This window comes from Carassius auratus, chromosome 14 (assembly GCF_003368295.1).
Source record: "Carassius auratus strain Wakin chromosome 14, ASM336829v1, whole genome shotgun sequence".
NCBI classification, from domain to species: domain Eukaryota; kingdom Metazoa; phylum Chordata; class Actinopteri; order Cypriniformes; family Cyprinidae; genus Carassius; species Carassius auratus.
The window spans coordinates 9041794-9058870 of NC_039256.1; the positions used below are offsets into that span (position 1 = coordinate 9041794).

The 17077-nt window shown below is 36.4% G+C and overlaps 2 protein-coding genes across 2 annotated transcripts; both read left to right on the forward strand.

The window, feature by feature from the left end:
* Nucleotides 1–2981: 2981 nt before the first annotated feature.
* Nucleotides 2982–7337, forward strand: polr1d (RNA polymerase I and III subunit D). The gene is made up of 5 exons (XM_026279789.1): nt 2982–3119; nt 4522–4619; nt 5477–5553; nt 6816–6898; nt 7032–7337. Exons 1-5 carry the CDS (start codon nt 3021–3023, stop codon nt 7071–7073), a joined length of 399 nt encoding a protein of 132 aa, XP_026135574.1. The 5' UTR covers nt 2982–3020; the 3' UTR covers nt 7074–7337.
* A 1724-nt stretch (nt 7338–9061) lies between these two features.
* On the forward strand, nt 9062–15195 carry sybl1 (synaptobrevin-like 1). Its single transcript, XM_026279790.1, has 8 exons — nt 9062–9268; nt 10420–10590; nt 10680–10737; nt 10966–11103; nt 12153–12243; nt 12329–12396; nt 12473–12565; nt 13635–15195. The coding sequence occupies exons 2-8, from the start codon at nt 10445–10447 to the stop codon at nt 13701–13703; spliced, it is 663 nt and encodes a 220-aa protein (XP_026135575.1). The 5' UTR covers nt 9062–9268; nt 10420–10444; the 3' UTR covers nt 13704–15195.
* Nucleotides 15196–17077: the final 1882 nt, after the last annotated feature.

The window sequence follows — 17077 nt, forward strand, 5'->3', positions numbered from 1 at the left end:
CAACTGAAAAGCTAATAGGACATTTTAACAAAATATTAGATTTTTTGAACAAATAGCCATCTGTTTTTGTGCCGTTCTGTCCCTCTTGTTAGTTTATATTATATTAGTGCCATCTTGTGGCTAAGGCTGACTGTTGATTTCTGCAGGATCCGGACTTTACTCTGAACATTTAGCCTCATAGCACACAAACATCACACACACGTTTGATGAGTTAGTTTTCATCCAAGCGTGTATTCTTTTCTGTTTTCTCTTTTGCAATATGTTTCTAAAACCTTTACACTTAGATAATGAATTTATTTTGTATGTAAAACTGCTTTTAAAATCCGAAGTCTGTACAAAACAGATGTTTTCCAGATAAATATGCTTTAACACAGATCTTGGAGATGTATCTGTAAAGCACACAATTTTGTAAAGAAAAATTTCAAACACTAAATTACATGTGCACCTTTTCTCTCTCCAGTACTCAGAGTAAGGACTTGATCGCAGAATTGTTGTGAGTAAAATGGGCATTCACCACATGTTTTACTGTGATTGTGGTTGCTCCGATTGTGAGTTTAATTGCATCAATTTGATTGAAGTATTTAGTTTGCATGAAGTAAAGATTAATTGCAATCTCATTTTAATCACAGTATGAGATGCATGTAAACATGAATTAAACAAGCCTTGTGTAAACCTAGAATTTCTGGTTTCTAAATATATCATGAATTTCTAAGAGTCCGTGCTCTCAGACGCTATGTTTATCACACAAAGCTCAAATCAGTGTTGGCACAAACCATGTTGGTTATGGTAATTTATTATTATTAGTATTATTATTACATTAGCACTGTTTCCCTGCTGTCTTTGACATTGACAGAAACAGATCTGCAAAGGACTTCTAGAAAACAATGGTTACTATTAAGACAATGGTCTCTAACAATCAGCGTTTATCTCAAGAACAGAACACCACAAAACAAAAAAACAAAAACTCAAAATCATTTCCAGCGGCACTTTTATTTCAGGCAGATTCATTCCTAACCATAATGATTGTATTTATTATCTTGTCAAATTCTTAAATTCAGATAAATATACATGCAAGTATATGCATCTCTTTTTTTTTTCTTTTTTTTTGAGAGAGAGAGAGAGGTGTCATAAACATATTTACAACACAAATACAATTTCATAAATGTTGATCACAATGCAGTACAAGATTACTTGTCAAACAAATGCAGAAACTGTGTAATGTACATGATTACTTCCAATAATCTTGAAAATAGATCAGTATTAATAATACAACACAAACCCTGTGATGGTGACACTGTCACAGACAACTCATTTCTTGAATTTGGGGACATTTTTCTTGTTTATCGTGGCATTTCCACCCTTTCACACCATGACCAGACTAGTGTTAAGTGTTGCACATGTTACAGGGGCAGAGATGAGTGTGTGTAGATTGTGTTTGCAGCTGCGTGGCACTTACGCACCGTTATTCACTTCTGTCTTCTGTGGCATACGCACTGATGAACATTTATAATGTGCACTGCAGATTGTGATGTGTGAATAAAGGTCTCTAAAAGCATGTTTTTACCGCATTAACCTCCGTCCCATCATCACGCGTGTGGTCTTCATGAGCACTGGAACACAGACTCAGGAAGCGTGGTGTACACATGATCAGACCGCAGCTGTGGGCTCATGGGACGGGCCCCTGTCTCACCATCAGTGGAAAACTGCCTTTAACCATTAAATCATTATTGCAGCACTCAATTCTGCTCGCTTGCCCAATTCTGTAATCTAAAAATTATAATTATTATTATTATTATTGATGTACTCATTTAACCAGGAAGGTCCTGCTGAGATGCAATATCTCCAGGTCAAGATATGCAGCAAAGAACACATTTACAGAGAAATACACATTACCACACATCAACAAACACAAAACACTTTTTTTTTTTTTTTTTTTTTTACATCAATAATGTGTTATTAGCAAGAAATATTAGCAAGAAATCACAGTTCTTGTCATGGTCATGGATGGTAAGCACAAATTAACCATGGTTTTGTTACTTCAAATAATAGTTTACAAAGAAGAATTAAGATTTTAAGAATTAAGAATTTTTTTTTTGTGGTTATAAATTAAGGCTGAAGCAAATAACAGCCTTTAAAATTGCTTAAAATTTATTATATAAAACAATGAGGCAATAATGATTGGTTAATAATTAAGTGGTTTCATTGAGTAAAACTGTTAATAATGTAATACAGAGCTACAATTGTAATGTGTAAGTAATACAATATAATTACAAATTATATATATATATATATTAAAGTTGTATTTTGCCCCCTATAGTAGGTGTTTTTGTTTTTTACATACATAATATTTCTACTTAGGCACCCTTTTTTATATTCAGTTTCATCACAAAGACATAATGTGAAAAGGGAAACATTGCACATCTCGTGCAAAACATAACAACAGCAACGACAAAAATTAGAATTGAATACAAACGTACTTGTAAACAAAAACAAAAACAAAAACAATAAAAATAAAAATACATATATAAACAATACACATTCTAAAGCTTTTCAAATGTATGTAACTGCCCTAATATAAGCATCTTATTTTATAAAACTTTGCTAAGATAATTAACAGATTAATAATATACTATGTTTATCAGAAAAAGATGGGTTTTGAAAACAAAGTAAAATATCACGAGGTTCTAAATTAAGGGCTTTGTTTATTTCCTTATTTATTTGTTGTTATGTCTATTTTAAGCCAGCAGGGCCCTGCTCCAGGGACACAGATACACAACAATCACACAGACCCTCAAACTACACACTTTCATTATTGCTCCACACTGTCATTTGTTAAACGTGTGGGTTTAAAAACAAACAAACAAAAACAGTACAAACAGCAAACTGTATGCCTCTCCTTACAAGCACCAAGACGAAGAACAACAACAACCTCGCAACAGAGTTTCATAGTTGTCGGACTACAAGTTCAAACTCACAACTCAATCTGCTGCTGTTTAGCTCAGGTGGAGTCAGAGCCGCGCATGCGCAGTAGGACGGAGTCAGAGTCAGAGCCGCGCATGCGCAGTAGGACGCGCAGCGGCAACATGGCGGAGCCCGCACCGAAACACGCGCTGGAGATGGTAAATCAAACTTCATTATTCACTCATTCTGTTTTTATGATTTTATTACATGACAGTATGAAAGCCATCACCTCTGGGTCAGATGTGTGAGTGTTGCTATAGTAGAGTCGTTGCAGTTCATCGTGTTTCTAGAACAGATACACATTACATGAACACAAACACAAGTAATTACATTACATTAATAGTGTTTAACTCGAACATATGACTTAAAACAGAAAACAAATACTGTTTGTAGATAGACGTTACTTAACAAATCTAGTCTGTCAATAAGATAAAAGACAGATTAAAGTCATGATTTACCTGTCTCTAGATGTCTGTGAAGAATCAGACATTTCAAGATAGGTGTACACTGTACAGTACAGTTACTGTACTTTCTGAGAGCAGTAAACTGTTAATCATATGCTAAAATATAATATTACTATGTATGTGCAGATGAACGAATGTGCTAACGTTTAGTTTGTGCTTTAGTTTTCATTAATTTCTATTTCGAATTTAGCAGTATTAACTTTTACTTTATAAAACTGTAGCCTAAGTGTTTTTAGAACCGTGCAGCACAGGTTACAGTACTTTCATGTGTTAACTCTCGAGGGTTGATAATAAACATCAAGAGCAGTTGATAGAAGATACTCAGAGGTGTGATGTGCCTGGAGATGATCTTTCATCACTATCTTCTGCTGGAGCAGTGTTGCCAACTTCTTTCAATGGAAAGTAGCTAAACCCTGCCTGAAAAGTCGCTAAATGTCGCTAGATGACGTAATATGCTAATTAGCATATTCATGACGTAAGTGCGTCATATTATCTTGCCCTTTCTGTGCTCATGTACTGCATTTTAAGGCAGCCAAAATTCTCAATAAAAGTTTTATTATTATATTTGAATGTTTCTGTTGTCCAACAACTGAATTAATATTATAATGACTGAAACGCACCTATTAAGAATACATAACCAGCTCTCAAAATGTTAATCTCTGCACTAAAATCCTATTTACGACATTGTCTAATGAAATCACATACACATAAGATTAAGATAATGATTGTACTGTGATTTCGGCTATACTTGTATGTAAAATAGAGTTAGAAGCAACAGAATATATTTTTTAACTGAAAGTGCTGCTCCTCTCTGCTCGTTGAACATAGCAGATGCAGAGAGAGTGAGGCGTGTGCGCACGCTGGGAGAAATAGAGAGAGAGAGAGCTCGTGCGGCAGTACCGGAGAGTCTCAGAGACTAAATAAGGTATGTCAAAAAAAGTCGATAGATTTGTCGCTAGTCGCTTTTTTGGAAAAAAGTCGCTATGGGGGTCTGAAAAGTCGCTAAATCTAGCGACAAAGTCGCTAAGTTGGCAACACTGTGCTGGAGGTGAGAGGGGTGTAGGTGATGTGTTCTGGTGCTGTGTTTGTGCTCCAGGTGCGCTCGGACGGAGCAGACGAGGGCTGTGTGACCTTTGTGCTTCATGAAGAGGATCACACGCTGGGGAACTCTCTCCGGTACATGATCATGAAGAGGTCAGACACCGCTCACATCCATGAGAGATCATCTATCTGATCAAAAACACCAATCCTGCTAATGTTATTAGAATGTAAAATAATGGTTTCTCCTTTAAAGAGAAAGATTTTCATGATTTCTGAAGATCATGTGACACTGAAGACTGGAGGAATGATGCTGAAAATACAGCGGAGCATCACAGAAATACATTACACTTTAATGTGTATTAAAATAGACATACACTAAAAAATACAAATAAAATTATATGCAATTAAATACACTTGAACAGAGATTCACATAGAAAAACTTTATTTTAAATCATAATAATATTTCACAATATTATATTTTTCCTGTATTTTTTATTTTTCCTTTATGAGCAGAAGAGACTTCTGTAAAAAACAATAAAATGCTTCTGATCCCAAACTTATGACCGGTAGTGTATATTTAATAAAAATGTGTTATGATTATATATTAAATATATTTATATATAATATTAAATATAATAATGTTTTCTTAATATAAACTGTGTGTGTGTTTATATACATAATAAACATTTGAGCTCTAGTCAGACAATACAGTCTAGATCTGTCTTCTATTACATGGGATTATGACCAGATATATTTGATCTTCTATTTTGTCAAATGTTGCAACAAGATTTATTTATTTGTGTATGTGTGTGTCTGTACATGTAATAATAATAATAATAACTTAAAGTAGCTATAAAAGAGCATGTAAAGCAGGTGTGTTTAATGAATCTGTGTGTGGATCTTCTCCACTTTACCTGTCTGCCTCCCTGTGATAGCAGAGGTGTGTGTGAGTGTGTGTCAGCAGTGCTCAGTCTGAGTCGTGTGTGTGTCGTGTGTGTGTGTTTCTTCAGTCAGGACGTGGAGTTCTGTGGCTACAGCATCACACACCCGTCCGAGAGCAAGATCAACTTCCGCATTCAGACGCGAGGTGAGACACTAGACACATTTCCACAGTCGAGCCTGAAGCTTCACTAAAACATGACCTTCACACACCTCTCAGAAACAACGTCACAAAACCTCATCATTTCACCAACAAAGAGAAGTTATCAGAAAACTAAGAAATAAGTCACTGGAACTAGTGCGATCACAAAATGAACATGATAAAAGAGCCGTTTGTTTGCAGGCTTTGTTATATATTCACATTCAAAAGCATCAGTGTTTTATTATAGTAGAATAAGTGATACATTGATCGTAATTAATTAATTTATCAGGACTCGAAATGAATCACAAAGAAATAAATGTATTTCTACTTTATTTATTTTTAATGCTCATTTTTAATAAACAGAAACAGACTCGACTGCATAAGCAGGCTATGCTTATGCAGTCGAGTCTGTTTCTGTTTATTAGCCACAGTAGCCGTCACATTAAGAATGAATGATAATATCTCTATTTTTATAAAAGCTTTTATTTAATATTAATATTTTTTTATGATAGGCAACATGAGCTAAACTCTCGAGAGGAGGCTTGTGACAGATAATATAAGTTACTAAATAAATACATGATTGTGATGGAGAATAAGAAGCTGACGTCTGATTTCTCCAAGCGGTCACATTTACCATGTTTACTATGGTAAAGTTAATGTTTAGCGTGCATAGTCTTTTACATCGCTTATAAATATTTTCTGCCTTAGTGATTATAATCCACATCGGATCAAGTTATTTCAAACACTTGCTGCTAACTAAGAGTGAGTTATAAGCTCAACTTATTTTAAAACGTCTTTAATGCTGGTGTTACAGCTGTTATCTTTCTGAAATGATCCGCACTGATGCTCTCCAGACACGGAGAAACTCCACCTTTGTTCATAATGGATGTACAATCAGAGTCAGAGTTTACTGTCATGGTTTTGAGAATAAAAATTCATTTTAGATGAGATCAAAATCAGTGAAAGCATAAAATATATTTCAATAATAATATTGAATGTTCAAATTCTGCAAATGCTACATTTTATCAGTCTTTCAAAGACAGAAGTAGATTTCAAACTATTATTAAGCTTTTTTAAATGATCCTAGTGGACAAACCTGCCCTGATCTCAGTCGTGTAGCTGAACACATGTTTACTTCCCTGAACACATCAGAGCAGACGCTGAGGACAGCACAGATTCCAGTCAGATATATATATAATTGGGCACAATGCATTGATTCAGTTGGTTGTAGCCTATGACTGTGTGCTGATCTGTGTGGTGTTGTGCAGATGGGATGGCGGCGTCTGAACCCCTGCGCAGCGGTCTGAATAACCTGACTGAAGTCTGCAAACACGTGCTGCACACCTTCGAGGTTAGTCCTGACAGACACCAACTAAAATAATGATTTAGTGTTATTATGCTGAATTGAAATGAATGTTGTCCTGTGTGGTTTGGTGGTTCTCAGACACTGATTCTGCAGATGCATTAATGTCTGTGTTAAACAGGTACGGATGCAAGCGTTCAAGGATAAAGAGGAACCCATGTGATGAAGATCAGGATGAAGGCATGCTCCTGTAGCATGGATGTGTGTTATATTATGTTCATTAACACTTGTAAACGGCTTGTGCTGGTGCACTAAAACCTTACCAAATCTCACATCGAGGAGAACCAGTTTTGATTTAGTTTGTCTTTCTGAGAGAAATGCATGTAATAAGATCACACGAGGAGTTCATTTTCAGATATAGAGATCACAGATATGTTTTGGATTCATATTTTTCACATTGTTGTCATAATAAATGCTATAAGAAACAGTGGTGATCTGTGATGATTTATTCCTGAACATGTCTTCAGCAGGTCTTCACTGGATCAGATCCAGTGTTTCTCCTCACGGTCCACACATCTCTTTATTCTGAGCTGCACTGATGAAGATCCCAGTGATCTGAGAGTGTGTGAGGTCTATATTCAGAGCACATCTGCAGTGTGAACGCAGCTCGTGAGGATATAAACACACCAGAAGGACGTGTTGACTGATTCTTCACTCACTCTCAGTAGTGTATGTATTAACAGTGAGAGTAACCTGCGTGCTTCTCTTCACATTTAACACATCATTCATTGACTCTTCACAGATACAAGGCTTTGTTGATATTACAGCTCATATTTTCACACTGTATATCCGCTCTGACAGACAAGGCCCTGGTTTATATTATCATCTGTGCTATGTATAGACCAGAATCATGTGTTTTTCCAGCTCTATCTTTATTCAAATATCAGTTATCTTTATTCAGTTATCTGTGGATGTTGATGCTGTCTGTGTGACAAAGTTTTACCTCACAATCTGACCACACTAGCCCTTTCCTGTACTGTGTTAAGTTAACTGAGACTGGTTATAGCACTTATATATCATTGCTCTCTTGATGGTTTGGATTGCTTCTGATGTCCTCATCTGTAAGTCGCTGGGATAAAGGCATCTGATAAATGATTAAATGTGTTTATAATTAAAGGGTTCACTTCCACGTGTTAGTGAATCAGATGCTGTTCAGATCTGATCAGAGCTCATTCTGCGACTCGTTTCTCTGGATGGGATTCATTGTGATTAATGGTTTGACAGCAGTAGTATAAACACAATATAAAGTAATTATCATTATTTTCAATATTTCTATATTGAGTTTTTAAAATGATTTACTTTTTATAAAACTCTGGTTGTTTGTTAAAGATTGCCTTATTTTTATATAACACACACCTGTAGAAAGATGCATAAAACAAATGGATGGAGAAAACGCTCAAATAATGCATCTACCGTGTGACTCTATTTTATAACTAAATATTCTGAAGACTTTTGGAAACAGGTATCTATGTTGGTTTTTGATATATAAGAGTTTTGAAATAAATGAATCTATGATAATGTCTATTAATCCCTCTTTTATGTTTTCGGTAAAGACCTTAAATATTTTACGACTCATTGATTTCAATAACTAGAAATAAGAAATGTATAAAACCGTCTCCCATATTTAGACCAATCTTATTTGTCAAATGTAATGTTTATCCCCCATGATAAGTGTATCTCCATGTTTTCTGTGTGACGTTTGTTTCTGTTTTGATCTGTGTATGTTTGTTTTTGAAAGAGAGAGAGAGAGAGGAAAAAGTAATACATAATTATATACAACAAAACTGTTAAATATATAGTACTAAACAACACATTGCAAATTTGTTATTTTTGGGGAAATGTTTCATTACTCACATTTCACTGCTGGTTATATATGCTATATATAATTCTGTATGTGACGAATACAAATATTGAATCCAAGCAAGAATCCAGTTAACTAACTGGTTTTGACTTGTCACAGTGTCAACAGATAATGTTCATTTACAACCTTTTAGGTTTAGTTTTAAGTCATTTCTTGTGTATTTGTCATTTACAACTTATCAGTTATTTATGGTAGGTTTTTTACATTTTAATTTCGGTGTGTGCTTTATGTATTGATTATTAACACACAAACATCTACCGTGTGCGCGCGCGTGTGTGACGCAAAGCGGAAGTCTCGTGGTCGCACGTAAGTGACGCAACGCGGAACACAGTCAGTGACGTTTGTTGATTTTTTCGACTTGGCACAGACCGGTGTTATTTTTAACTGTAGTGTTTATTTATGATTTCAACCATGTTTGTGAGGAAATGAAAGTGCCGTTTATGCCACTGCGCCTCAAAGACATCGACAAGAGCGGCGCTTCATCGTCAGCAGTTCAGGTAACCGTTAACCGATCGATGAAGCCGCTCGCGATTGATCTGTTCACGGTCAGTTCTGATCGTGTTCGTGTCTCACGATCACTGTAGCTCGCTTATTAACCTCAGCAGCGCATATAATAACACTCACAACACTCCGGTGATGATTGATGAACGTCACAGTGCTAGCTAATATACATTAATACACGCTGAGAGCTAGCATCAGGCTTTAGTGTTGTTTATTAGACACACAAACACACGTTTGTCCAGTACAGCCTAACAGTGCAGATGATGATATAGTCTAGTGTGATCCGGACACAGCTCGGTGCTGTGTGGCGTTAGATTGGATCTTTTAGAGATCATGATATTCGCAGCACTATCAGATCATTCAGTACATCAGCTCAGACTCTCGGAGAGGGAAGTTACTCAATCTCCCTCGAGTTCTTGATGCTGTCGATGTGAAACAGTGTTGATCAACGGTGTGGGGGAAGTTACTTTAACAGTTAATGCATCACAATACTGCGTTACTCACTAAAAAGTATCATATACGTTACTCTTTCTTCTTATATTAGTTCAGTTAATATGTCCCACAGTGTCTGTATTCTTGTTTGATTAATGTCTACATGAATTCAGTGTTCCTTCTGTTCTGTGTCTTATAGAAGTCTTTCTAAACCAACAGTTAATCACTGCTGTCCTCAGGTCTGACATTTAATGGATATATAACAATTAACTCCCAAAACGATGAACTCTTGGATAGACCTTGCCCTTTAATTGTCACGTGTAGCTTGAAGATAATTGTAGCTATAGTTTCCCTGTTATACCCTTATATGATGATATTCCATGAAGTATGCAATCATAAGCTCTTGAGAAAAGTAATTTTCTAACACCAGAGTATAACATCAAAATAACGAGCTGTTTTATGGATGGTAAATCTAATATTATTACTGAAAGCTTATTAGTAATCAGTTACACCACTAGTTAGGTACAAGAAAAGTAATATTACTGTAACTAGTTACTGTCCGAAAGGCCACGGGTCAGGGATCTCCCTCAGAGATGATTGCCTTCTCTGTTTTGGGTCCTGTCATGCTGGCTCTTTCTTGCAAATCACAGTTCCTCGATGTACATAAAATATAGACTTTCATTAGTGCTCTCTGTGGTGTGTGTGTGTGTGTCAGTGTGGGGTCAGCTGTGTGTGTGGCGATGGCGATCCTGTTTGCGGTGGTGGCTCGAGGATCCACTGTTCTGGCTAAACACGCCTGCTTCTCTGGAAACTTCCTGGAGGTGACGGAGCAGATCCTGGCCAAGATCCCGTCTGAGAACAACCGGCTGACGTATTCCCACGGCAGGTGCGTCTCGTCTGACACCGATCTGTGAGCTGTGAGTCGACCGAGACCCGCTCTCACGATGTGTGTGTGTGTGTGTGTGTGTGTTACAGCTATCTCTTCCACTACATCTGCCACGAGAGGATCGTGTATCTGTGCATCACTGATGACGTGAGTATCTGAGCTCCTTCATCAACGGTTCGCTCATCTGCACAGCTTATTAATGAAAGGATCAGTTCTCTTCTCGAGTCTTCGGGTCACGTGACCGGCTGAAGTCCTGCAGCACAAACCTGTTCATTTTATTTTATTTTTTTATTATTATTCTGCTGAACTGAACTAATGTCTTCTGATGACTGAGTCAGTAAAGGATGTGATCTCTGAGCTGTGTGTCTCCTGCAGGAGTTCGAGCGCTCGCGTGCCTTCGGGTTCCTGAACGAGGTGAAGAAGCGCTTCCAGACCACCTACGGCTCTCGAGCTCAGACCGCGCTGCCTTACGCCATGAACAGTGAGTTCTCCAGCACGCTGGCGGCGCAGATGGTACGCTAAACACACGCCTGCTCATTCCTACACACACTGCTCACTCACTACTGTACGGCTGTACGGTTGATCTACTCTCTTGATTGATGACTAATTTCTCCTCCGAGAGATCATGAAAGAGAATTTAAACTTAGACTGGGGTGTGCACTAGAGCTGGGCAATCTGGCAAAAAAAAAAAAAAAAAAATCTTGATATTTTTCTGAACCTTTGACCGGTTTTCAATCTTTTACATTTCTTTTAATGATTTTTAACTAATCACCTTCAAAATGTGACTACAAGTTACTTTTCTTTATTAACCCTGAGACTATTTTATTTATTTGACATGTACAAAATATCTTCATGGAACATGATCTTTACTTAATATCCTAATGATTTTTTGTCATAAAAGAAAAATATATATTCTGAATTTTCAATTTTTCTGCATTAAATTGTAATGCTTAATTTTAAAACTTTAACAGTACTAAAGCTCTATGAAATCTGATTTTTTTTTATTTTTATGCATAGTTGAACATGGTTGATCACTGATGGGAAGACATTGTGAAATCACTGCTCATTTCTCCAGTAATGATTATATTCACCTTTATTTAGTCACAGCACATCAGACTTTGTTTCAGTGCTTTCTTTCTGAGTACAGATGAAGAAAATAAACCAGCGAGTTCTCGATAGTTAACTGAAAGGGTGTAGATGAGGGCCATGTGCTCAGGATTAAGAGCTTTATTGAACGCTTTCACATGACTGTGTTAATCTGTGACTCTCCAGTTAGAGAAACATGTAGTTTATGAAGTCTACGTTTAGCAGGCCCTTCTGAACTTCCCACAGTCCATCAGTGATTTACTGTAAACATGCCACAGTCTCCTCGGAGCAGCTCCAGTGCTAATAATGCTAATGTAGATCCACAAAAGTGACACTTCATCAAAAAAAAACAAACAGCTTCTGCTGCACTGTGTTGTAGGCATCCTCTGACCCATGAGTCAGTTAAACATTGTGTTTTGATGATATTATCAGAAGGACAGTATGTCATTAAACACACGTGCTTCTGTTATTACTAGAAACATCACTCGGATCCCAAAGGCTCGGACAGAGTGACAGAAGCACAGATGCACGTGGACGACCTGAAGGGCATTATGGTCCGAAACATCGGTGAGACTGTCTCTGTGTTCAGTGATCAGTGATGTCAGCGGTGACTCTGGAGTGAACGTGTGTGTCTGTGTGTGTGCTGCTGTAGATCTCGTCGCTCAGAGAGGAGAGAGACTCGAGCTGCTCATCGATAAAACGGAGAACCTGGTGGATTCTGTGAGTGTCTGTTTTAAACTGTAGTGCGGGTCTCTCTCTGGGATGTGTGTGATGATTATTCCTCTCGTGTGTGCAGTCTGTCACCTTTAAAACAACGAGCCGTAACCTGGCCCACGCCATGTGTATGAAGAACCTGAAGTTAACCATCATTGTTGTGATCGTGGTGCTGGTAAGTTCTGGAGCGAACCGCAGAAAAGCAGCTGCACAGTGATAAAGAGGAAAATAATGATTCAGTAATTATTAAGTTAAAAAAACACAGTTTCACTAAATAAAACCAAAGGAAGAAGGATATGTAATAAAACTTGCATCAACATTTTTCACTCAGTCTTCTGCTCTAGCAGTCTGTTATATAGTACTGAGTCTAGTACTGAGTCTAGTACTGAGTCTAGTACTGAGTCTAGTACTGAGTCTAGTACTGAGTCATTTTTGAATAAAGCATCAATCCCATCCAGTGAGTCACTTCCTGATTGACTTTCATTAAATATCACAGAGAACAATAGTATTAGCTGCAGTAGGAGAAGGCTCTGTATATAATGAGTTTTGTATACTATGAATTATGAGCTGTAGAGCGAGCAGACGTATTTTATTTTTGGAGTCTGCTGCTCGGGAACATAGTTCTGGGAGTTAATTATAACGAAGCGCTTTGACAAAACATTGCTCAATTAAGGAATTTATTTGGTAAAAGTGTTTCCTCTTTAGTTTATGTGCATGTTTTCGTACAAGATAAGACAACTTACTTGAGTGCACAAATTTTTTTTCTATGCACAATTTTAGAATGTATGCATACCTTGGTGTTTCCATCCAGTAGTTTTATGCAATATCCCAAAATGTACATAAAAGTAGGTGTATGGAGACATAGCTATTGATCGTCTCTAAGCATATCCCAATCCACAGTCTCCTCCGCACTGCTTCATGTGAGGGGGAAGAGTGCTCCAGGATGGTCAGGCAGGAGACATGTTGGGAATATTTGGAGTAAATATTCATGAAATTGGCTCATCTTTGGCCAGCTATGAACACATCAAGCCAGGATCAGCTGGAACTGAACCACAGAATTATCACGAGATTTTACTGTACTTTTTTCACAAAAGAAACCGAGTTCTCCAAATGAAATGTTGATGTTGCAGTTTGGTTTTAATAATCCCATATGTAACAGTGCCATTTTGTTTTTAGAAGGTCCTGTTTTTGCAGTCATTGCTGTTAAATAAGCAGTTGTTCTGGGCTTTGTCCTGTGCTCTCAGGTGGTGCTGTATATCATCGTGACGGCCGCGTGTGGAGGACTCAGCTGGCCGAACTGTCGGAAGCAGTAGAAATGACTAGAGACTCACAAACACAGCTCTGAGCTCCTGCTGGTGTCCTGTGCTGTTCCTAACAATACTTCAGCATCACCACCTTCACATGTTCATCCTTGTCCTATGTGTCTGAGGCTTTGGGTTCTTTTCACAATGTTGTAATGCAGTTCAACTACAGGGAGAATTTAAAGGAGTAGTTCACCAGGAAATTAAAATTGTCATAGATGTTAATTCATACTGCTCTGGTTTAGTTTTAGAAAGTGGCATAAAAGTATCATAAAAGTTGTCCGTATGACAAGTGCACTGTATTCATGGTTTTCTGAAGTTGGTTTTTGGTTTTGGTTTTTCTAGCTGTATGTGAGGAATGAAACTGAAGTCATTATTCACAGAACATCTTCCCCGTCATGTGTAGTGCTTGATTCTCATCTGAATGCACAGTTTTTAATACACATTTATTATTATTATTAAAGGACAAATAAATAGTTCTTTGAGATATTTAAGTACTTGAATAGTGGATTTTAGTTGGGTTTGTTTCTTCCACAAAGCTATGTACGACTTGGCATTGTGTGTGTTGGGGACTTCTTTTATGATACACCGGTTTTATGATCTGTGTCGTTTTATTGCATGGAAAAGCAGTGTAAATCATCCACTAACCGCTTTGATTTGTGTGTTTCATGGAGGAAAGTAAAGCAGGACTAGAACGACACGAGGCTGAGAATATGAGGGACTTTTCTAGTTTTGGGTGAACTACTCAAGCCAGCGGTTACTAATCCTCTTCATAACTCACAGCAGAAGAGCTTCAAGAGCAATGATCAAATATATCAAATATAAGAGTATTGACCTGGCACTTGTGTTTGCTCTGTTTTAATTAGGTTTGCTTACAGCAGTCATTATATGTATGTAATCATTTACATTTATAGTTAGCTTACTAAATGTGTTTTCTACAGAATGAACTAATGTCAGTCACCAAGATTGTTTGTGATCGATTGATTGATTGATTATTGAGTAGCATATGAAGTAGTTTGTCTACTTTAAATTAGTCGTGTGATATTGTTCACAGCGCAGAGCTAATTGGATTAAAAACTGCATGTTTCTGGTTCAATCTTGCAAAACCTGTTAATGTTTCAGCCCAAATTAAAGAGCAAATTATACTGTGCATACAGAAAATGAAGCTTGATCATTACGAGGCCTGTTTTTTTGTATTGACTTATTCAGCACATTTTCCTGAAATTATCACTTGAAAAAGAAAGAATGAATCATGTATAAGCTTCTAATCCTGACATGAAATACACAGAATAGTAAACAACCATGTATAGAAAACAATATAAAGCTATATCCAAGTATAGAGTGTGATTTGCAGGAATAGAGAGAGTATGTACAGGCAGAGTGAATACATTTAAATGTAGTCATCATAGTGAGACATACAAAAGACACTTGTAATGTACATTTTGTAATGATGTGTACAGCTTAAATAAAAATGCTTATGTGTTGCAAAAGTTGATACATCCTACACTGATCTACGTTGATTAGTCATTTAACAAGGTAATATATACACAATATATGCACTAAATATCATTTTGTAGCAGTAAAGGGAGCAGTATCATTGATCTCCATCGGTGTACCACAAGGCTCAGCACTAAGACCATTGTTTTTACACTTCACATGCTACCCTTGAGAAATATTGCTAGAAATACCACAGTGTTAGTTTGCACTGTTAGCTGATGATACTCAGCTCTATATTTCCTTGATGACTGACAAAACTATTTTGTTAAAATAAAGTTTTACTAACACACTATAACTGATTCATCTGACCAAATTTCCCAAAGCATTTATTAAATAAAAATGTTCAGGTTTCTGTGTTATCACTGTTATATCCTCAGGGGCACAATTACGCATCTCATGAACAAGTCCAGATCAAAAAACACAGGCCAGGAATACAGTAACTAGCAATCTCATGAAGACAGACACTATCAATCTCATATGAGAGCATATGAAAAATAATGTGATCATCAACACGAACCACATATAAATGAGATCTGCCTCATGTTACAGAGTGAAATGTGAATCTGGAAAATGTTAAAGGCCTGTGCAAGCTTTGGGAGAACTAATGGAAGCCATTTCACATCACACTTTGCTTTGATAATATTACTGAATGTGATCCAGATGTAGTAGTTGATAAATATGCAGTTATCTCAGCCTTTTAACCAAAATGTAGCCTTTTTTTTTTTTTTTTTTTTTACAAAACGTACCTACATTCAATTGTTGAAAATAATAAAAAAAAAAAAAATGCTTGAAGCTAGAATAAAGCATTTTTTTTTTTTTTTGTACAGGCTCTGTTCTTTATTTTGATGTGTTGCACATTCATATATTCATACAAAATATGAAATATTTTGGGGCTATGAAATGTTTGTGAAAATCATCAAAAACGCTGGCGATGGCTTGGCAACTGAAAAACAAATGCTGGCAGGGAAAGAGTTAACTCAGAGGCGTTAATTATTGAACTAAAAGTCTCCATAATAAACTAAAATAATAACTTAATGTCAGCTCAGTCAGTTAGGAATATATGTGTGCTACTTGATAGAGATTTGTCATTTGAAAAACACATTTCTAGCATTTGTAAAACCAGTTTTTCTATCTTAACTCTTTCCCCTCCAGCGTTTTTTGTTTGTTTGATTTGTTTTGTTTTTTAAAGTTGACAGTCACTGCCAGAATGTTTTTCACAAAGCTTTGATGGCCCCTATAAGGTTTGTTGTATGAATATCTGAACATGCAAAGAACAGTGTCCACTCGTAAACAAAACCCATTTTATTTTAGTTTCATGCTTTTTTTTTTCTTGAAAATTGTTGCACCAATGGCTTTCTTTTATAATTTTATCATTCTTGTACATCTTTATTTAAAAATATATAAAAGTTCATCTTCAGAGGCTATTTTTAATTTTATATATATATATATATATATATATATATATATATATATATATATATATATATATATATATTTAATTAGTATAAAGCAATCCTAATTTCACAAAAATGTATTGTTATATAACAATGGGCAATGTTTAGTGCTATCATGCATTTTTTCATGAGCAGTTCACACTGTTGAGGATGAGAAAACCTCTATCTGCTCTCTGCTGAAGCTGCGACTCCGAGACCTGACCAAATGAAAGAAAAATCAAATACAAGTTCAGAAACATCATGGATCAATTCCACAAGAACGTATCTGGGTAATATTCCATCCCCAAATCAGAGGAAAAAGATTTTTCATAATATATTTTTTCATTAACATTACAAAGTCGACCAAAACGATGCAGTCACTAAATTGCTTCTTTTGTTGAACAATAAATACAATTTTAAAAACAATACAATACCACATAAATGGTATTTAAGACT

Coding starts and splice junctions, on each gene's coding strand:
- polr1d (XM_026279789.1), top strand. CDS start 3,021: ATGCGCAGTAGGACGGAGTCAGAGTCAGAGCCGCGCATGCGCAGTAGG. Junction 4,620..5,476: donor CGGTACATGATCATGAAGAG/GTCAGACACCGC, acceptor GTGTTTCTTCAG/TCAGGACGTGGAGTTCTGTG. Junction 6,899..7,031: donor ACGTGCTGCACACCTTCGAG/GTTAGTCCTGAC, acceptor TGTGTTAAACAG/GTACGGATGCAAGCGTTCAA.
- sybl1 (XM_026279790.1), top strand. CDS start 10,445: ATGGCGATCCTGTTTGCGGTGGTGGCTCGAGGATCCACTGTTCTGGCT. Junction 10,591..10,679: donor CTGACGTATTCCCACGGCAG/GTGCGTCTCGTC, acceptor TGTGTGTTACAG/CTATCTCTTCCACTACATCT. Junction 10,738..10,965: donor ATCTGTGCATCACTGATGAC/GTGAGTATCTGA, acceptor TGTCTCCTGCAG/GAGTTCGAGCGCTCGCGTGC.